The sequence below is a fragment of the Tachypleus tridentatus genome, chromosome 2 (assembly GCF_004210375.1).
Source record: "Tachypleus tridentatus isolate NWPU-2018 chromosome 2, ASM421037v1, whole genome shotgun sequence".
In the NCBI taxonomy this organism is placed as follows: domain Eukaryota; kingdom Metazoa; phylum Arthropoda; class Merostomata; order Xiphosura; family Limulidae; genus Tachypleus; species Tachypleus tridentatus.
Window position 1 is genome coordinate 78,989,326 of NC_134826.1, and position 23,927 is coordinate 79,013,252.

Genomic DNA, 23,927 nt, shown 5'->3' on the forward strand with positions numbered 1-23,927 from the left:
CAAGTCACTAAATTAAAAGTAACTGTTATTACATGCTGCTAAACAGGGGTCTCTCTAGACTTGCAAACCAGGGAGAAGTTTTGCTCTAATTTTACAAAATTATGGAAAAGTTTACAGTCAATAGCATTCTTTTCTTGTATAATATAATCTGTATAAGATGACTTTTCCTTGAGCTTACAAAGGGTGAGGTTTGGTCTGTTTTGGGAGACCACTTCTCCCAAGTCTCTCTGGTGATAGCCTTGCTTAATAAAATATATATCATCACTCAAATATCACCAAACTAAACTTGACAAGTTTCAGTGACATTCATGCTGAAAATCTGAACACAAATTCATGACAAAATGAAAAAATATATACATGCTTTGAAGTATGTCATTTTGTTGTGTATTACTATTCATCTACAGTTACAACTGGTGCCTTTGTTTCAATGATTACATTAGAATATGTCTGTTCTTTTTTGTACTCCAGATCTTAAAGGCATGTTTAAAATCAAAATTTCCAGTGTTTGGCCCATCTATTGACAGACACATGATATTTTCCAGGTTTCTAGTACTCATTGAATTCCTCAGACACGTTTTTATCAAATTCTGCTTATTAAAACCTTTCTCACAATCAGCTATTGAAACTGGAGCTACCAGCAGTCTCTCTGCCAGTTCTGCACTTGCAGGAAAGGACTCTCTGTATTTTACTGCAAAATTGCAGAAACTTTTAATGTCTGTTACAGACTTGCTTCCACTTTCAAAAGTAGATCTAGCAAATTTTGAAAATGATTTCAATTCTTGTTTTGTTCCCTCATGGCCAAAGGTCGACAAATAATCATTGATTGTGTCAATGTCTGCTGAAATGTCTGTGTCTTTGAGCAGTGGGTTGAAGAAATTTGTAAGGGAAGTCAAGATGGCTGCATCATCATTATCTGAAAACCTGTCATTCAGACTTCTTATCATATTTTCTGTGAACTTATCACATATGTTTTCTGCCTCAGACCTTTGAACTGCACTGTCTCTTATGGTATGCCCACTAAACTGAAAAGTGTACAGTCCATCTGAATCTAACTGAGACTCAGATGGCACCTCGTTCAGAAATTTTAACAGCATTTCACCAGATTTGTTTTGTTTCATTTCCTCCAGACACTCAAAGTTGCCATATTTTTTGTCGAGTACTTAAAAAAATTAAAGATGGAATTCATAATATCCTGGTACTTGACAAGATATGGTATGCTGTCAGCTCCTGTGGCACAACTGAAGCTAGTCTGTGTGCAATACAGTGTGTGGCTAGGACACCTGGTACAAATTGCTTTAGTCTAGTAACTACCCCAGACTTTGACCCAACCATCACAGCAGCACCATCAGAGCTGACACCACTTAAATGGTTCACTTCAATACCCTTCTCTGATAACATACTAATGACTTTTGTAAAAATGTTCTCAGCATTAGCTTTGTAAAATTCACAGATTCCAAGGAAATAGGTCTGTGGTGTCACTGTACCGAACTGATCCGTCTCTGGTACATGAATGCAGACGGGTTATTGATTTTTATCTGCTTACTGCATACGTGCATTAATGAAATGTTGATGTAGTGAACCAGTCTAGCATTTTGTAGACAAACAGTGTTTCACCCGTATATTCACCAATTACAATTTTTCTTTGCCAAAAAACAAAAATAATAGCCATTGGCAAATATGGCGAGCGACAGCATGAGCCCTGGAATAAAGGTGCTGGAGTGGCCTGGAAATTTGCTGGACTTAAATCCTATTGAAAATCTTTGGGTGATTTGTAAAGAAAGACTTTGGGGAAAAGACTGTACTATGAAAGATAAGGTAATTGAGGCCATAATTAAGGTGTGGTACTGCAATCCAAAAATTAGTAAAGATTGCAGTGAACTCGATGCCAAAGCGGATTAATAATCTTCTGAAAATTAAATGAGGTCATATCATTTATTAATTTGTGAGTAATTTTTGGATTCTCAGAAATAAAATGCAAAAAATTGAAAAAAATTGAAATTTTCTGTCTTGTTTTAATTAATTTTCACAAGGGTGTACCACTTTTTCAGTGTGTTTTTGGTACATTAAAAACTTGCAATGGTTATTAAAATTTTTGGAGTTATATATATTTAATGTTAGGTTAGTAGTATCACAAGATGTGTTGAAAGATTTAAAGCAGACAAAATTAAAAACTTATGAAATAATATTATCAAAGTGAGGACATAAACTCATCATCATAACTGTATTCCAGTGTTTTCCAAAACAACAATCTTTTATGAAATTCCAAGGAATCTCTGTTAGCAGTAGTGGTAAAATTATATTACTTTTATTATTTACCTTACTTTTTACTCAATACTATCAGTGAGTTTAATAATAAAATTAATTTGAAAGCTGACAAAATTCATAAGGGTAGCTGAGTCAAGTTATAATTCAGCAATTCCAAACTTTTATTTTCACTTTAAGTAATGTAAATGATATGAAGAACAGTTAAAGACAAACATTTTAAATTTGGTAAGTAAAATTAAACAGAGGTAATTATATTTAGCAAAATATTATAAACTGTTTTCATATTCATATTTTGGCTTTCATAAACAAAGATGCCTGTTTTCATTTTTTTTAAATATGCTGTTACTTATACAGTCATAGCACTAGCATTTTTGCTTATCTTGATCCTCATTAATGCAGAAAACATTTAAAGTGTGAGTATTTTAGCTTCCATACAATTAAACATTGATTCTGTATCAAATCTCAGTTATAAGAGCTGCAGATATTCTAAGCAGTACTAACTTTGATAAAAATAAATCTTTAAAACCTAGATAGAGGGTCTCAAAAATACCAAGGCACGAATCATTTAATTGATGTTTGTATTGTTGTATTCCCCTAGAAATATCAATTATTGACTGAGTACATTTCTAAACTTTGTAAGATGACATTTAAGCATGTATAACTATTAACACTCCTACGAAAAGACGTTTCTAGTCCTGATTTCTCCAAGCCCGTTCCCCTGGCTGTGGTTTCACTAGATAGTAGATAGGGATAGTGGGAATCTCGTTAATCCATTCATTAATGGATTTAAATGGCAATTTCATTTAAATACAAAATTATTAGCCTAATATTAATAACCTTTCAAGTTGCTCTGGGGCCTATTAGGCCACACTTTTCGTAGGAGTGTTAACATACAGCCTGACTTATTTTTATCAGACAATACATGAACGATTTTTTTTCAATTTCATATATTATTGTAGGTAATAGTTTAGTGACAAGTTGCAAGTGTAAATAAAGTGGTCAGGGAATAAGGTATTTTTTCAGGGAAAGGTCTGGGAAGAGTTAGGAAATTTCATTGTGGTTAAGATGCGGGAACCATAAATTAATACTCATTAGACGTCAACTGTTCATTAGTCATTAGTGAAGATGATGTAATGTCTGATTTGCAATAATCAATATCACAGAGTGAGACGTGAGAATGTCCTTCAACCTTTTGATTAGGAACCCACATACTACCCTTGTGTGGATGTCGATAACCCACAGGCTGTTTTTGGACTCAGAATGAACCAATCAGTGTAAATCCTCACACAATTTTTATTTCTCTTCTTCTGTGTTGTAAGTCAAAGTGGTGATACATGGGATTTTTTAAATTCTGTCCCAGTTCTTATAGGGATGTCATTGACTTTTGGATTTTCCTGGCTTATTTCAAGGTTGGGAGAGTTGATTTCATGCAGGAGACATCCTCTTGATACTGCATGTTAAGTTAATGAATTAGTAGCTCAGATCTAATCATTGTGTCATACCTTGGAATCAGTGCAGTGCTCAGTTCCCTTTTTCTTGGGTTTGAGATGAAGATATTACGATCCTCATCATTGCTTGCTTACTTTCTCTTTGTTTGGTTGACTTACAGTATCTTTCACTGTTTAAGATCATTTTGCTACCACATTCTCTCACACTTGGATGTGCTCCTTTCTTTTTCCATTCTGATGTCTCGCACATTTCACACATGGGAAAGAGTATACCTGATCAGAATGATGCAGTTCTTCTCTTCAGATCTTCATCTCTCATCTATAGATGTATCCTATGGATGCTTTCAAGGAGTGTGTCTGCTCTTCCCTCACATTGGTTCCTTCTCCTAATCAATGTGGAATTGTAACTAATCTTGTGAGAGAGGGGGGGGGGTAAGTACTGTATGAGAAGTTATAATTTTCCTAAACTAAAAATGTATTTCCAACAGGTACTTCCCTCCACTCACATTTCCCACCATTCTTCCCCACACTCTTCCCATGATTCTCTCTTCTGCCAGACTTTGAAGTGATGGTTTGGTAAAGGTGCATGGAAGGAGTTATGTGTATCATGTAAGTATACTAAGTTCCTTTTGTTAAATAAGAGCATAATAATTTACATGAGACATGGAATCACTTGATTCCAATTGGGAGAACAGCAATGAATGAGAATAGCTAATCTTGTTTGTGGAGGAAAGTACCTATTGGAAATACATTTTTAGTACAGGAAAATTGTAACTTAAATAATAGCTTTTGTATTTCTGTTTTGGTATAACTTTAATACTTGTTGTTCTAAAACATGAATTTAAGTACATATTCTATATGTTATTTCATTTCTTAAGAAAAATTAAATTAACAGACATGGGCTTATGTTTGTTTCAATAATGATCCTGTGATTAGTTGCTGTTCAATGAGATGAATCTTCTCATGAAGAAGTTGTGATATTGTGTGAACATTACCATATTCTTCTAAATCTGTTTTCTGCTATTAAACTACGAAGCAGCTTAGGTATACTACAGTGTTTTACAGTATTCGTATATAAGCACCTATAATAATATAAATATGAAATGAAAGTAATCTGCCCTTCAGGTGACATAGTTGTCTTTTTCCTGTTTGGCAGAATTGTCGAGTTGTTACCATGTCAAGCTGTAAATGCACTATAGTTTACACCTCTTTACCATGAAAAATAATGTGCAGAGCATTTCTGATAGTCTTAACTATTCTCATACAAATCTATCTCAACCTCTTTCTTCCCTCTAAGTGTTGCTAAAACATTTTTATGATCAGTTCACAAGTCTATATACCCCATCAGTTTGGTGCCATTTCTGAACATACATATATTTTGTGACTATTCACCACTAATAGCATTGCATCATATATGTTGACACAGCTAGCTCCATCTGCTATTTCTGCTCAATCTTCATTTTATCAAGTGGTTCAGCATCCTTTAGATGAGTGTTTTTTCATATGTATATACTGTTTATGAATTGCTTCTTTGCCATTTAAATTTTTTCAACAGTTTTATTTTACTGTTTTTGCAATTGTTTTGGTAATGTTTGCAATTTTTTCTTGTTATGAAATTATAAGAGATCTTAGTCTGAATTTGCATCAGTGATCAGTGTATTGACTATGGAAATTCCTATTACATTTGAAAATACTACTGGTACAAATTCTCAGGAATCAGATTCCATTTCACCTGTAGGAGAGGTACAGGCCTTAATTTAGAGAGAGACATCAATACGTTCATCTGGCGATTTCTCCTTCTCTTCAGCATGGCAATGTACAATTGAATAATCAAACATCATAAATTACTATATCAGTACCATAGAGTTTCACTATATTTTAACAAGCTTAGTAACTGAAATGTATTTGGTTTAAAAAAAGATATGAAATATCAAGCAGAATAAAGACAACCTACCTCCTTGAAATTTTGGTTTATGATTGAACTAAATATAAAAATCAGCCCCAAGACATTTTATACATTAAGTCTAATTAATAAATATATGATATATATTATGTTCATCAAAACTTATTTTATATGATAAGTATTTTATCAACTGTTGATTTTTATTCCTTAAGCCAACCTTGTTTTAATTTCAGTATGCCTTGAAATTTATAAATCATTATTTTTTTAACATTGTTTTTAGTTATTGCTTTTAAAATATTCAATATTCAAGTAAAGATGTTTTTGGGGTAGTTTTCTTTTAATTGCTTTACCCACAAATTTACTTAAGCCATAATGTTAATTTTTCTACACCTATTTTTCAAGTACATTGATAAGTCTCTGTAATTAACATACCCTAATAGTATGTCCAGTTGCTTTGTTAAAGCTTTACATTTAATATCACCACAGTGTCAAGAAGAAGTGGTTACAAATGATTTTCTAACCTTTTAATTAATTCTGTAAAAAATAAATATTCTTATCACGAGATTATAGTGTGTAGAAATAAACATAGGTTTCAGTAACTATATTCAAGTCACAAGTTTCACATTACTAAAGAGCTGTCATGTGACTATACACATCAGTTTTCTTTTTAAACATATTCTTACTTGTTTGTCACTATTGCCAGTAATTTGTAATCTTTGTTTCCAATATTTAATGCCATAACATGGCATTAATAATATATATATCTAGTGTTCTTAATTCAGATAAGTTCATTGAGTAATGTATAAATTCTAATTTTGTAATGCTAGCTTTAATGTTTTTACAGCCAACTTTACTTTCCACGTGTGACAGGATTTGCAGTTGCTTTGCTTTACAGTAACTAATATGTATGCATGATTGGAATTGATCATGCACTCTTCAGTGTAACTTCAGTAGTATGCTATATACAAGTTCATCAGTTTACTTCTTAAGACTTACTTATTTATACATTTTTTCTTTGTTGTGTGTTTGTATGGTATTAGTGTTAATTAATAGTGAAGTTTGATAATTGAGCTTTAAATGACATGTTTAATATGGGTAAACTTCCTTAAGAATTGCTAAATTTGAAAGATAAATTAATATAAAACATAAGATAATATTTAGGGACAACAAGGGAGTTGTTGGTCTACTAGACTATCCCATTCTCTCAACTAAACTAAACTAAACTAAAACTATTAAAAAAACCCTCAAACCAGTTATTATCATTTCCACATTTATCAAGCTTTCTCTTAAACTCACTTAAGTTTATAACCTCCACAATATCTAAATGGAATCTGTTACAAAGTCCAACCATCTTGTTAAAAAATAAAACTGTCTTGGCTGAAGGTGACTGTTTTACTTTGCTAAAAATTATATTTGTGTCTCCTAGTCCTACCATTAAGTATAAATGAAAAAAGATGATGCATCAACCAGGGTACACACACATTCTTAACAGTTCTTGAAATTTAGAATGAAATTTTAAGGACTTAAAAATACTTAAAAGGGGGCTTTTTTTCTTCTCCAAAAGTACTTGAAAATATTATCAGCACATAATGTAGTGTACATTCATATTTTCAATAAATAAATAGGAATTTTATAAAATTTCAGTTGAATACAATGGATTTACGTTTGGATTTTAGCTTTAGTAGGCTTAAGAGACTGACTAACCACTACATCAGAACCTTTACCTTTGTAACACTGTTGAAGTTATTCCCATCCAAATAATACTTATAATTAACAGTATGATAACATTACCCTTGCATTATATTGCATTTATTATAATTAAAACTCATTTGCCATTAATTTGCCTAACTCACTAAATGATCCAAATCCTTTTGTAAAGCAGCAGCCAGCAACACCAAAGATCTTACTATCATCAGCAAATTTAAGTAAGTTATTGACCCTTCCTTCATTTATGTAAATCAAAATAAGTTAAGGTCCTTACTTGTGACATTAATCCAGTTTTAACTCCATTTATAACAATTTTCTCTTTCACTCATCTTGCCACTCTTCTATCCAGTAAGCTAACTTATCTCCCACATTTTAAGTGTTTTTTACAAGCCTTTTATGCATTGCTTTGCCAAATGCTGCTTTAAAATCTGCACCCTTATGCTCACTTACATAAGCAGTAACCTTTTCAAAGAATGTTGAATTCAATAAGATTCTAAACTTTGTTATATCACTTAGCGAAGCACATTTTGTCAGATTTTCCAAAACTTTTCCCTCAACTCATGTAAGACATATAAGGCCTATAATTAATGGGACAATTTTATCACTTTTCTTGAAAAGAGGAGTTATATTGGCACCTTACCAATATTGAAGAACTTACAAAAAAAAAAAAGTGGTAAGTGGGGCACACATAATCCTTAACATCCTTTTAAACCATTAAGTATAACCTTTAAAACCAAATATATTATCTGGTCCAGGAGCCATACCATTCTTTAAACTTCAAAATTTTTTCTTAACAAGATCAGAATTAATGGGATCATCATGTTTGGTCTTGTTTCCATCTATCAACTGTTTAAGATGAGGAATATTTAATAACCCACCCATCTCATGATCATCCATTAAAGGTTCCACCCCCATCCAAAGATTTCTTTGCTCATAATATATTTAAAGAGATCCTTACCATCAATTTTTTACATTTTCAACCAAACTTTTTTTTTCATACATCTTTTTGATCTCCTAAGGTCCTATTTGACCACACTTTTGGTCTTCTATAATTCCAGTCAATTTAAATTTCATAAATCTGTGATGTTTTTCTTTAATTTTATCCATTATACCTTTTGTGAGCCAACCTGTTTTTGTATTTGCATCCACCATTTTCTTTGTATAAGGTATATGTTTATCTTAAATATTTGTAAATATACCTTCAAGAATTTTTCATACTAAATCAATATCTCCAAATAATTTAGCTGCTAAATTCATGACAGATGATTCTTACTACATCCTTTCAAAATTTGAAACCAAAATGTTATTATTCATGATTTCCATCTGCAGCAAAACATTGAACTTAATATAGCAATGATTTTTTGCACCTAATCTTCACCCTCTCAACCATTTCTACATTATAACTTAATTAACAAAAAATCTAAAATAGCATTGTTTATAGTAGGTTCCTTGATCACTTGGTGAAGAAAATAATCTTGAACAGTTTCCAAAAACTTTTCTCCCTTATGGTTTGATTGTATCATTTCCCAATATTTGCCTGAAATTAGAATCACCCATAACTGACCTTGTTAACAGTGAAATCTTAATCTTTCTGTTCATCAATATTATTTTGTGGTCTATAACAGATTCTAGTTCAAAGCCTTTTACCACTATATCTGCTATTAGAATCCCAAAAGAATTCAGTCTCCTTCCTGTTATGTTTAATATACAACTTCAACAGAATGTTACTTACATTGTGAGTATAAATTCACTCCTTCCCTCTCTCTTTTAATGCTTTACCTGTATTAAATAACCTGTAACCCTGTATTTCAAAGAAATTACTGTTATCAAAAGCATCTACATTTAATCATATTACAGTTATTCCTGTTATATCAAAATCATCTATTCCTGTTGGTACTCATAAGTCATCTATCTTTTATTTCTTATACTTCTGGTATTACAATAGTAGCAATTAAGCTTACCTGTAGAACTACTACTATACTCATTTCATATGCTAAACTTCTCTCTCTCTATATGTGTGTGTGTGTATATATTCATTTAGTTTATCTTGTCTTAGTTTAAATCTTCCCTTACAGCTTAAATCATTGCCTAAGGAAACAAACCAATCCCTACCCTATTTAAGTGTAAACCATCCATTCCATAAAGATCTATTATCACATTAAAGTGATCAAACAAGTCCAACCAGCCAATCTGCTGATTCTTGCATATTAACCTAAGCCTAGCATTCAGCCCTACTGACCTACCTATAACTTCACCCCCAAATTAATTCTCATCAGTATCCATGTTGCAATTTAGTTATGGCCCTTTTCTTTAAGTGCTTTTGTGCTTATTAATTAGCTCCTCTGACTTACCTTTCCCCACTTCATCAGACCCTATGTGCATAAAAACTGCATCATTGCTAGCCCTTTTTATTATATCTCTTGCTCTGTCTGTTACATCCTCCTCCCATGCCCTGGGTAGCATAATCTGATGGTTTTCTCCCTGTTTACTCCATATCTTTCTCACAGTATTACCTGTAACTGTAATCTCCTGTAGTTTATCATTCACATTCTGTATCCCATATGTATTTCTTTCTTCCAATAATTCATTATCTACACAAGCCAAGAGCTAAACTATGTTGCTTAATAGAATGAGCTCATTATATTTAAATTCACTGATTTTAGCACCAATAGTACTGTAAGAAAACCTTTACTGACAAAATACAAAGAATTAAGCTGTACATCTTGTCCTTGGTTTTGTATTTGTAAATAACATACAATTTATGCTACCTGTTATGTATGAAATGTCATTAAGGTAAGATAAAGTGTGATGCATTGGATATGTCTTATATTTTTGTTACAAAAATTTCTTTTCAGATTTATCTCTTTTTCTATGAACATTGTGATTAGTATATTAAATATATTTTTCTTTACAGAATGAAACAGAAACAAAGAAAAAAGCAATGTAAAAGCAGTAATCAAGAAGGTAAGGTTATTGTTTGATTGATATACTTTAGTTAGTGTATAAATGGTTCACTAAAGTGGTATGCATTGTTATAATGTTGAACACTTAAGTTTGATAAGCATTGAAACCTCATTTTAGTATATTATGTTTTTTACAATATTTGTGGTAAGCAAATTATGGAATTCCATCAAGTTGTATGTAAAATATATTTCATATTATTACTTGTCTACTAAGAAAATGATGTGTGGTTTAACCAGATGTATCATTATTTTTTTAGGCCTAAAGAATTTTAATATTTCCACAGTTTAAACATCTCACCTTCCAGATATGAATGGGTCAAAGTGCATATCACATTGCTTTATCACCTTTCATATGGGTCACATGCCAGAGACTAATTTATCATGTTTGTTAGCTTGCATTCAATATTTTATTGAACTGCTATTTTTAATTTTTGTCAACAAGTTTGATATCAAACTGTAATTATAATTCAAATTTTTATTTTATATCTTACATATTTTTTTATTACATATGTTTTTTTTAGTATTTTTATGTTATATGAGTTTTAATATATTTAGGAAATATGTCAATTCCAGGTCTACACTTTTCTATATCATATGACAGTTACTTGTTCTGAATTTTGTAATTTAGACTTTATTTCTGCATCCACTTGAACTTTTAAATTTTGATATGAATAACAGATTTATATCATAGATATTTATGAGGCATAATCTGATTATTATAGCTCCAGTATTATTTTACTTATAAATAAACAAAAAATTTGACTTAAATATCATATCCTCCTAACACATACTGCCTTTCAAAAATGTTATTAACTCTCTAAAATATGCTATTACATTATTTATAACCAGTAGAAAGAGATTTAATTTATATTTTCTAATTTTGTATGGTAGTTATGAGATCAGTCAAATCTACCAAATTCATGTAGATTCTTTAGTGAAAATAACAGATAAAATATAAAATTTTTTGGAAGATGCATTTGATAACCATCCGAAAGTTACAGATTTCACACGTGAAATTTGAACATTTTCTGGTACATGAAAGTATTTTTTATCTTAAAATGAAAATTATTCTGAATGAAAAAAAATTGTGAGAAAATCATCAATTAAAATATATTAATATTTAAAATAAACACTGGATATTTTGTGTGCAAAAGCATTGTGATGTTTACTAATAATCTACAAAATTTTGTAATATATGCATATACCATAAAAAATAATAGTATTGTTACTAGCTGAATGTAATCCACCCAACCCTTAGTGAAGGGGTTAACTCTCTGTCTCCTAGCAGCCAGTGTATCAGTATTCTTGTTTTTCTGCTTGGACAAGCTGCTGATATGTCAGTTTTCTGTTTCATGATCAATCCTACCTCTTGAATGCATTATATATTCAATATCAATCTAGAAATACTTCCGTTAATGAAGTATCTTCAATTTGAGTGGTGATATGGTTGTAGAAAGATCTGTTTTAAGTAATTTACTTAAATGTTCTGAAACAGAAAATGATCTTGTCCACTACTCCTGATAAACCTGGTTGCTTTACTACTGAGCAAGCTAAGAAGTTATTTGAGAAACTTCTGAACCAGGAAAATTACTTTATTCACAGTGAACTTGATGATGCTGATTATGAAAGTGAGAAATCTGACTTCATAGATCTAGTGAAGTAATGTAGCAAGTCCTGTGAGTACAGATGGAGATAAAGGAAAGACCAGTGGTGCTACTGTGAGGTAAAGAAAAGCAGGAGGAGATTGTAAGAATGGTGAAGGTGAAGTAGCAGAGAGAGTAGTTGAGCTACAAGTTAATGTGAAGCTGGATTTGAATGAAAGCCATTCACCAGTGAAAACTCTTCTTGATAAAAAAATTGTGGCTATTTTTGCTTGGGAAATAAAATGTTAATATGAAAACCAGTTAAATTATGATAGTTGCAGAACGTTGTATGCTTTGTGCTTGTTTTTATTTTGTGTTCTTAATTGTACATTTATAACAAATAATATTATGTTATGCTCTACTATCATTATTGGAGACAAAAAATTAGGATTAAGTTTGGTGAAAGTAAGGGCAAAAAAGACTAGGCCAGATGTAAATACTAAGTTTATTTTTGTGTGTAATTTTTTGATTAATGTTATAAAATTATCTCAGATGTAAAAATTATAGACTTGTTTGGTGAAAAAGTTAAATAAAAATTTCTCAATGCTACTAGCTATTTGTTGGGTAATTTAGCTTTTATATACAAGTTTAGAGATCAATGAGATAATAAAAATAATTCATATTTAAGAAAGGGATAGAAGACTAACTTTCTGTTTCAATTTCTGGGAAGAAAAGGGAACTTTTACGTTATTTCTTATTTTTGAGGTGGCTACAGGATCAAATGGACTGAGTCCATATAGTGTTAAGTTAGAGAAAATAAAGTTTCACTGGTAAAAACTTAATATTCATTCAGAGATTATGCAAATGAAATAGCAGGATAAAGATTTTTAATTTTAATCATGAAAACCACCTTGCACCTAAACTAATCAATACTGTGATACCATATATTCACAGACAAGTTTAGTAAACATGCACAGAACTCCATCTGTAGTTTCTGTGTTCATTGCTGAATTGTATGCCATTTCTTTTGCCTGGAATGACATAGAAGCTAACAGTACATTAACTGTGCTATTTACATTGACTTGCTTGGTTATCTACTAGCCCTGAAATAACGTAATGTCAATTCTCACTCTTTTCTCTTAGACATAAAAAGTACATGGCTCAGTTTTCTTTGTCATCAATTTTTATCCAGTATTTCTGGATTCCTGTCCACACTGGTATTTCTGGGAATGAGCTTCCTGACACCATGGTTAAGTCTATCTCCTATGGTGCTTTCACAGCCTTGCCTGTTCCATTTATGGACTGGTAACATTATCAGGGTCATAATGAGCATTATATCATCTTATATATATTTCTCCAAAATTTGGAGAATCAATTCTCTCCATCTACAGTGTAATACAGTCTTTCTGGTACATCTGTTTATAGGTGTGTATGTTTCAGTGTGAGTGGTGTGTGTGCATATTCAGATGTGAAAACCTTTCTACCCCAGTGTTAAATTTTTTTTATTCCTTCTATTTCTAGTAACAAAGCGTATGAACCAGAATCTAACAGGAGATGAAAGTTCAGAAGAAGAAAACCAAGTTCAAGCATAAACAGATGGACACTGACAATTATCACCACCATTTTCTTAAAATCATAAAACCTGAGCTCAGGTTCATGAACTTTATTTAACCTATTAGTCAAGTGTAATTATAAAATAAGTTTCATTCATGGCTTTGTACAAACTTTTTATGTGGCTTGCAGTGTTGGAAAGCTATTTAAATCAAATGGTTTAAAAGTTGTACATAGACCCAATTAATAAATGTTAATAGAATTTTTGTATTGAAAATTCAGTTATTTTGTATTAAGAAGTGGAATATAAATAATAAAAAAACTTACGAGTCTGCAGTTTGAAATTACAAAAATACATGTATTCTTAAGAATCCATGAGTATAAATAAGCAAAGGAGAATATATCAGCCATACTACATCTGCCTTTCTTTCAGTCTCTGCAGTAATGACAAAAGCAAGTACCCACCCACTAGACTGCCTTATCTAAAAAATGTAGACTTTGTCAATTGAACAGTCTTAATATAATATGTTGTTCACTACAATATATTGTTTGCTCTTAGTTTGAGAACAAAATATTACACTTGTAGTTCAAGAAAATCCTGAAATTTTAGTTAAATGGAACAACTTTACAACAGTGGAAGGAAACTTTCTGAGTGTAAACTCAAATACAGGAGCATTTAGATAAACCTTTATGTGTACTACTTTAAGAACTGACATAGAACACACTTCTACTCTAATTTAAATCTTTGTAAGACAGTTAAGCTTAGAAAATTCTGTTTTTGAAACAACTTTAGGCTAAATAAGGAACGATATAAGTGTCACAACAACACACGAAAGAGGGCAGTGTGAGAATGATATGTACCAGTAAATACACATGATTTTTAGCTATAGGTAGAAATATGCACTTAAGCTACATAAATCTTAAGTATTGTAACTGGCTATCCTGTGTTCGTAAATCCTGTTACTAAAACAAATAAATTGAAAAAGTTATTAGTTAAGGACCATTGAAATTATTTGTTTTTCAGGAGATAATAAAATGGTAGAAATAGATTTAAGGAGTTTTGCTGAGGAATATATTTATTGCATCTTTATTTTCATACTTGGGTAACAGGAGGATTATTTGTAGAAACTGGTATTTGTTTTAAAAGTGCATCATTTTTATTATAAGCTGTATATATAAGTATATATCATTTTGTATTTATTTTCAGTTATAATCTTTCACTATGATAGGAAAATGTTTTTTGTGGAAAATAGGCACATTAAGATTGTTTTGCATTCAACCAAACTAAATTCATTTCTCCACTGTATCTTAGGCAATGTTTAGATTTTCTGTTATTGAACTAACTAATTAAATGGGCAAAGAAAGTCACTAAAGAGAAATATCAAAAAAAGGTTGTAAATTAATATAAAACTGCAATGTTTTAAATCTTGGATGAAAATAAATTTTCTGAGTAACTGTCCAAAACATCTGCTTGCTTATGATTTTTGTATTGGTAAAAATTGATGATTTAATCCAGTATTTTATGTTAGTTTTGAATTTCAATAAAACATACCATTCAATAGGTGCATAAAATTGATGTATGTAGACATTTTACAATTAAATTTGAGAATATTCTTATATCAAACTATTAACAGAATTCCATCAGGATCCCTGCTAAAATTGTAAGAGGTCTAAGATCTATTTATGTTCTATGAGGCTGAGACAGCTACTGCTGTATAACTGCAAAAATAACTAATGTGGAAATTCTAAATGGTAGTCCCTTTAATGACTTGTATTCCTTAAAAAAAAATAAACTCATGGTGATGGTCCTGAGGAATAGGATTACTCTAACTAGCAGCCAAAGAATAAGCATTATTTCATGTGAGCAATTAAGGTTTTATGTTGAACAACAAACATTTAGCAGAAAATTTATTGTGAAATACTTCCCATGTATGGGAAAATGGATCAACATTAAGTTTTGCAACCTTAGGCTAATAATGTATAAACTGATGATTAGTGACTTCCTGTAAGTTATGTTGATTCTTTGGGCCAGATGTTATTTCATTTTGGAGCTCCTGAACTAAAATTTAGACTAAATGTGCTATGATGAAATTACCATGAATGTAGTGACCACAAGAAAGACAAAGCAGTACAACTATTAAAAAATGAAGTTAGAAGCTTTCTCTTGATATTATTAACAGTTTGTCTGAAAATATGCCAGTGTAAGATATCTGTAATCTTCTTATAAAAGTGAATTCCAGACATGAGAAGGCTCTAATCAGTAAAACAAAGTTTCATAATGCATGGTGTTCGGAAAGTCACTGTGCACTTGTATATTTATTAATAGACATGTTTCAATATAGAATACAGGAGGTTAATATGAATGACAATGTTGAAAGTGACCCCTGTTGGCATCAAGACAGGCTTGGATCCTAATTATTTTGTTTCTAAACAGTGCTATCAGTTGCTTCCAGTTCTTGTACTGCCATTATTGTGTATGGGAATATCTTTAGTTTCTGTCTCATGGCCTTATGAGCAGTTCCGAGACCAATATCATGCTGCTGAGCTAACCTTTGTAATGATTTTGATGGACTCTGCATCACACTGTCAGAAATATCCAACAGTTTCTCCTCTGATAGCTTTGCTGGCCTTCCACAGCATTTGGCATCATCCACTGATCCTGTTTCCTGAAACTTATCAACATGGTTATGAACTACATTGCGATATGGAACAGGTGTATCTGGAAATTTTTCAGCAAATTGCTGTCGCACCACATCTGTGTATCTACCACCTTCTCAGAATACATGTTTGATGAGCCATACATGTTCTTCAGTTGTTAAAACCATATTGGGATCAAAATCTGAAATATAATTACAAAACTGCACAGTGACTTTCCGAACACCCTGTATAATGCTAACCATCTTTCAGTTAAACTAAGAGTTAGTCCTGATTAATGCTACATGTATTAAAGTATTGCAGCAACCTTGTTCAGGAGGGACAATATGATTGCGTATGCAAACTTAGCTTTAACCTGTTGACTGCCAAGTATTTCAGCTGCTACAATACAACTCTAATGCTTCTTCATTTTGTAACTTTTTTCATGACGCTATTTTGGATCGAAAGTGAAACAATTTGTAAGTAGGTCAAATGCATGTATGGTGCTGACATCTAGTGTTAAAGTTAGGTATTATTGAGGACGAATTAACTCGTCTGTGGCTTTGAACAGGTTAAGATTTTTACAGGGAAATGAAGAACTACAATAAAATGATTATTTAAGGAATGTATTGTACAATTTATGGAGAAATTTAATTTTTTCTTCTGAAAAATGAAAGGATAATTAGAAAATTTTGTGGATAGATATCACCTGATGTCTGAAATGTAATGTTAATGGTAGGTAGTTTCAACTACTGTATGTTAGTAAAAACTTTCCTTCAGGAAATATCAATCTATGAACAACACATTATTTACTGTACATGGCATGAGTACTGTACTGATTAATGTTGAAAACTGTTAGAAATGAAGAAGTACATCTGTTTAGCAGGTGGCCCCACTATGCTGAAAACCATTTTAGAGCATCTACAAACATGGATAAAATGACATGCATCAACATCCAACCAGCCTTCAAAGTGAGCTTTCATTACCTAGGATATAAATATTACTCTGTAATAATATCAATATTATATCATTTGTACACATTGATCAAAATGCATACTATTGTATTGATGGTTAGCTATGTAAATAACCAAAGGCCCAAGAATAATATAGTTTCATTATTTGACATACATACAATTGTATAGATACAATGGGCGTATTTTTCATGATGACACTTTTTTTTAATTTTCAGTCTTTATTAATGTAGAAGATTATCTAGTTGGACAATTTATAGCTAGGATTAGGGTTCCACACAACTCAAACAAATATTTGGAAAGTTCTGTTTACAGATCTGGCATGTTTTTATAGTTAGTGTGCTGTAACTTGGTCTGCATGGTTGTGGGTTTGAATCCCAGACCATGTCTGCCCTTTCAGCAGATATTATAATATCAAAGTCAATTCCACTATTTGTTAGAAAAAGATATTTCAGGAAGTAGTGTTGACCAGCTGTCTTCCCTTTAGCCTCTCACTGGTAAATCAGGATGGTTAGTGCAGGTGGTCCTTGAGTAGCTTTGTACAAAATTCAAACCAAACTTTGCTTTATATTTATACAATATTACTATATTACTCGCATTCTGCCTATATAAATAAAATAAAATACTAGACGTACTTGTTCAGGGTTGTGGGAAGCACTCTGTTTCAAGATTGAATGAAACCAAAATTAGAAGCAACTATTTTTATTGCTTTTGAAGTTCATATTTTATGCTCCATTGTAGCCTACAGTGCATTATTCTTCTCATGGTTCATGAAATGAGCATGTTTTACTATCATTGTGACTGTATAAATTCTAACGTTAAACATTACTGTAGCAAAATGAAATATGTATTGTGAAAAACACAAATGTTAACTAATGATAAATATTTCAGAATAAAAAAATGTTGGGATTTATGTATAGGCCAAATTCTTTATGGTTGGTGTCTATAACTTGATGATAAATATCAACAATAAACAAACAGTACACTTGTTTTGCAAAATATATCAAAACTAGTCAAATGTATATACAAATATCTGCTACACTGTTCTTTAAATAATTAAATCTTGTTCATCAAACTCCACAGAAGTTGGTTCAATTACTTCAGAACACAATTTAACTAAAAATAATTCTTCTTTACCTTATTATTACAGTACATTCTAAGATAATTTCACTTTAAAAATCACCAGTATATGCTATTTACAGCTAAACTCACAATCATGCAGTCTAGATCTAAATATATCAAACTGAATTTCTGGTGCATATTATATCCTAACAGAAGTCTAAAATGTTCCACACATTAGTTAATATTATGATGCAATAACACTCAACTAAACCAACAAAAATGTGGCTCAGTAATATAATAATCACCAGTTCATGACTGTTGAACTACATGATGTATGATATATAAACAAACCTATGATAAGCTGTTGCTTCTAAAAATAAATTTAACATCCATACTAAATAAACTATCTAAATCATAATTCTCATATTAAACAAAATCTTAATGACTTAAGTTAAAAAAATAATAATTTATCTGCTTAAATGAAACAGTTGTGTATATGCAATGCTAAGCCCATCTTCAAGAAAAGTATTTACGATATTTTTAATACAATCTGCAAACACTTTTCAATTCATGTACAATCTACTCATACTGTCTACACTCATTGATGACTTCAGTGTATCATGGACTGCAATACTATGACAAGTGGTAGCCCGTGTCCAGGACAGCAAAGAGACAAGATGATGTGCCTTACCTTAAGCTCCTCTGAAGATCACACTAACATTCATAATATACCTTCCACACTTTGTTTTTAATTTCAATTCTATATCAGATACAGACAACTATAATTTTGGAATTTTCAGTGGATACATGGAATATATGATCTTTTTAAATTAAATCTATAAAGATTTCTCTTCTCTATGCTTCTTCACAGACAGGTATCCTGTCCTTGTCAATACACATGAGCACGACACTACTGACAGGTTGGAAGGACAATATTTGAACTATCAAATTGATACTTTCTCAGAAACTGTCCTTCAGTTGAATGTTGACAAGTTTTTGGGTTCAGCTGTCTACTGTTAAGGATGGAAATGCCAACAAGAAGTATGACATTCTGTGTAGGGTTATGCTTGGAATTCTTACAATCCTCCATTCTAATGTTGACAGTGAAAGGATATTTAGTTTAGTGACTAAAAACAAAAGCAAGTTCAGACCAAACTTGAGTACCTCAGTTTTGAGCAGTATTATAACATACAAGATGTGTATGCAGTCAAATGGACAATGTTGTTATAACTCCCAACCATCCAGAGACAATCTCATGAAAGCAAAGGCTGCAACAGCTGCAAAACTATTACAATAAGTGTCATAAACATGATATAATCTAGTCCAAACACAAAAGCTTTTTCTGCTTACTGTTTGTGCATGTTCAATGTTGTTTTACCAGTATGTTTGTTACTCTGAACTAAATAAAAGAACAATTTCAAAAGAATTTTTTTAAATTTATTTATTAAATATACAAAACACAGTCATAAATGAGCAATCTATAGTAGTAATAAATAATAATAGTTATAATAATAATATAATAACAAACAGCTTAGAGACATTGGTCAGGCCTAGTAGCTGCATATGATAAAGGGCTTTGTCTACAATCATTACGCTCGGTCATTTGAAATAGTTGGTATCTCTGCCAATGACCCTAAAAAATTTAAAAACGTTTGTAAGGTGGACAGCATCGCCAATGACACTGTCCAGCATCAGGGGTAAACTTGTGGACTTAACTTGCCTAAAATGGTGCCGTTGTTCAGAGTCGTAACTATGGCATGACAGTAAAATGTGGATTATTGTGATTTGGTTTCGCACAGACCACACATTGGTGCATCAGTCCCAGATAAAAGAAAATGATAAGATAAAAAACTATGACCAATGTGTAGTCAAGTTAGGACTTCCTTCCAATCCTTATGGAAACAAGACAGCCAAAGTCCAACAGATGGTTGTATCAGAAAAAGTTTATCATGTTGCTTACTCCAAGTTCTATGCTTATGCCAACTGGCATGGAGACGAGCACTGAATACAAGACAACAGTCCATACATAGAACAGGCATGACAGCGATAGCATCAAAGTGGACAGACTTAGTTGAAGGTGTAGAGAAGGTTCATGAGACTGTACAAACTCTGGACTGAAGAAGTGCAGAGTTGAAGCCAAAGCCCCTGATAACAAATAGGGTCCAGTATCTTCAAAGCCAAGGTCCTGGCAGAGCCATAAACCTACAGTTCAGTTCTGACTGAATAAGGGTAAGATAGATCTCTAGCATATTGATCCTCTCCCCAAAAAGAGGAAGAGGGGACACGGAGGATGTTCAGTACACTTGACTCATAGCTGCTTGATGTGTGATATAAAGGTCAGCCTATGGTCAAAGATAAGTCCCAAGAACTTTGCCTCAGGAAGCACAGCATCACCACCACAGAGTTCCGGATAGGAATGAATACCCTGTTGGCAGTAAAAGTGCATGCAAATGGTTTTAGAGAAAGAAAATTTAAAAACATCTGCTGTGGTCCACTTCAATGAATGACTGAGGGCAGTCTGTAGCTGCTGCTCAATATACCTCATTTTTGATGACTGACAAGATGTGTAAGTTGTGAACATAGAGCCCGTTTGCAACAGTAGGAGGGAGTTATCCACTGATGGCATTATAAGACAGCCCTGTGAGACATCAAGTTTCTGTACAAAAGGACGGCAAGCCTACACGTACTTGAAAATCACTGCACATAAAAAATATTTTAATGGCAAATGGCCTCACAACCCATGTAAATTGAGGTTTGCAAAATGCCATACCTTCACATTGTATCATAAGCTTTCTCTAGGTCAAAGAATAAAGACACAAGATGTTGTCACTTGAGAAAAGCTTCTCTGATTGATGTTTCAGGTCAAATCAGGTGGTCCATGGTGGAGCACTGTCATCGAAACCCACGTTGAGTGGACGAGAGGAGGTTGTTTGATTCAAGGAACCAAACAAGACAAGCATTAACCATCCTCTCTAAGGTCTTACAGAGACATTATATCAAAGCAAATTGGACAGTAGTTTGAAAAAAAACTTAAGATCCTTCCCAGGCTTAGAGAAAGTTAGGACAGTAGCTTGGCACTACTATTAGGAAAAACATTCTCCTGCCAGATACAGTTAAAAACAACCAGAAGAACAGCAAGAGATAGATGGCACATCATCTCGTAGTGTATATCATCAAGTCTGATTGATGTACTGCCAGACCGATGAAGAGCAAGCTTAAGTTCAACCAGTGTTAAGTGACAATTATAGTCATAGAGACAATCAGCTCGAAAGGAAAGAGGTGATTGCTCTGCCCGAGTCTTGATGGCTAAGAAGGTGGAGGAAGAAGCAGAAGTGCTAGATACCCAGCAAAAGCTTTCACCTAGAGTATCGGTGATGATCCGGGTATCAGCTAGTTCCTGGCCATCAGAGAGCAAGATCAAGAGAGGGACAGAATTATATTGTCCATTGAACTTTCAAATCTTATCCCATAGGACTTTGGAACTGGTAGTAAAAAGAGATGCTGGTTGTGAATTTAATCAAAGATTCCTCCTGGCTTTGACATCTTTCCTGCCAAGCATGTGCACAGGCCCACTGAAAAGTGATATGGTTCAAAAGTGTGGGATATCTATGAAATGTATCCCAGGCCCATTTTTGAGCTTTCTATGGAAAACGTGTTGAGGTTTTAAAAATACAATGAGCAGGTGCCTGGATAATACAGTCAGTCACTGCATCTCAGGGATGGAGAAGGCAGATACAAGGAAACACCAGAACCTGGAGCCACTGGAAGAAATGATGGGGACAGAGGTGGTAGTAGACATTGACTTGTCTACTTTCTTAATCATGGAGGGCAAAGACTCTTAAAGTGATTTGAAAATGACTCTATTGGAGTCACAGAAAGATTTATCTGCACTCCCACTGTAGCAGTGGAATTGAGCAGAGAACATTAATTTCCTAGCCTCTGGGAAAAGAGATATTATTTATAGTCCTCAAACATTGTACCTCTTTCTCTTCCATCCGCTTGGTGCAAGAATGAAAGCACGAGGTGTGTAAACCATTACAGTTAACACTGTGTGGTTCAAGTATGTATTCACAGGTGTTGTGGTCTTTGCAACCACAATGAGCACACATTAAAGATCTACAACAAGAGATCTTTGAATGTCCAAACCTCTGGAATATATGGCCTAACCTTACAAATTAAGTAGCCTGCTTTGACAGTGGCAGGTAGATGTGGTGATGTGAGCATCAAAATAATTTAACTTGTAGGTAGCATTATTTGATCCTTGCAAGTGAAGATTCAGTGCACCACAGAAATGCTTTGACTGGAGAAACCAGTGAAGATCTTTAAACCTCTCTCAACTATAACTGCTCTCGAACAATTCAAAGTTGCATGGGGAATAACCTTGATGAGTATATCCCCAATGCTCTTCAAATTTAGGAGTAGTTTAGTATGTTGTGGTGAAGATGTTTCCATGTCCCTGGCTCCCAACTTCCTTACTGACTTGGGGAAGCTGGCAAGTCTCTCTAATCCCTTTTGAATAAAAAAGGGAGGCATGCTCTAAGAATTTCTTGAACAAGGAATTGAGGTACAGAATCTGACTGCACAACAGATTTGTCCATGCATGGTGATTTTCTGATAATCTATTTTTCTCAATTTTTTCATTTTTATTTTTTCATGGATGGGGGTATCAATGATAAAAGGAATACATTTCAGTGCCTCTTGACCCCACCCACCACAGAGCCATAATATGGGATGCATTACAATGCCAAATAAGGACATTGCAGCAATTCCAGGGTTTCATGGGCACTATACCCAAACAGCAGCATAAGACGCAATGTTCATAACACCTGTTGAGAACGTCCAATGCTGGTACTTGGTTGACCAACTGATTGACCTAGGGGTGGGTCACCCCAAGATATGTCTATTTACAGGAATTCAAGGACAAAAGTGGTGTATTAGGGTTGGACCTCTCAACTACCAGGATCCTCTCCTCCCCTTCACAGGTCATCATGCACGGCAAACATGTGGGTGGATCTTTAGATCCTACAGGAGGTAAACTGAAAAAACAGAACCTTCTCTGGGAGGTCCCCTCACCACGTACAGGAATCCACACCAAGGGGCTATTCATTGGTAAAATAGTAACTCAGGAATTGGCCATGGGTGGTGACGACTAGCTGTCTTCCTTCTAGTTTTAACTGTTAAATTAGGAACAGCTGTTGCAGACAGCCCTTCTGTAGCTTTGTGCAATATTCAAAACAAAGAAACACAGACCCCATTCAACAGTTTGAACAGATATAAGTTCATAGGTTCTGTGTCAGATGATTTGATCAGTATGTTTTTTGGTAGTATAATTAAAATACCTACTTTATTCTCAAGCTGCTTGAGATATACAAGAGTTGGATGTTGTGGAGGCCATTTGTATACAACATGACTTGTCACTTTTTCATGTGAAGATCCTTCTAACTCATGGTTTTGATGCATTTTCATATTTTTAACATGTCATTTTGCTGAGAACTTGTTGCAGGTCACTTGCTGGATAGAGTTGATTCCCTTAATTAATGCACATTTCTTTGTTTTTCAGTATCACTAAGTATAGTTGTAGAAAAAAAAAGGGAATTACAGTTGCAGCTACAAAACAAGCATATTAGATAAATAATTTAAAGTTTCTGACTGTCTAGAATAATATCACTAATCCTGCTGGCAAATACAAATTTTCAATAACCTAAACTGATTCTGCAACCTAATTTTTTATACAAGGCTTTACGACCTGATGGAAGAATAATCCATCTAATAAGCAAACCCCTCAACAACCCTTGTCTGAATGTATCAATATTTTACGTTAGAAATCAAAGGACCGTTAT

The 23,927-nt window shown here is 32.9% G+C and overlaps 1 protein-coding gene across 5 annotated transcripts in view; it reads left to right on the top strand.

Moving 5' to 3' along the window:
- LOC143244309 (PRKR-interacting protein 1 homolog) overlaps positions 1–14,884 on the top strand; it is a 62,602-nt gene extending 47,718 nt beyond the window's left edge. For all 5 annotated transcript variants that reach the window (XM_076488741.1, XM_076488739.1, XM_076488740.1 and 2 more), the window contains exons 5-6: positions 10,238–10,287; positions 13,391–14,884. In XM_076488741.1, coding sequence (XP_076344856.1) covers positions 10,238–10,287; positions 13,391–13,461 — 121 coding nt within the window. In that variant the 3' untranslated portion in view covers positions 13,462–14,884. The remainder of the gene's footprint in view (positions 1–10,237; positions 10,288–13,390) is intronic.
- Positions 14,885–23,927: the final 9,043 nt, after the last annotated feature.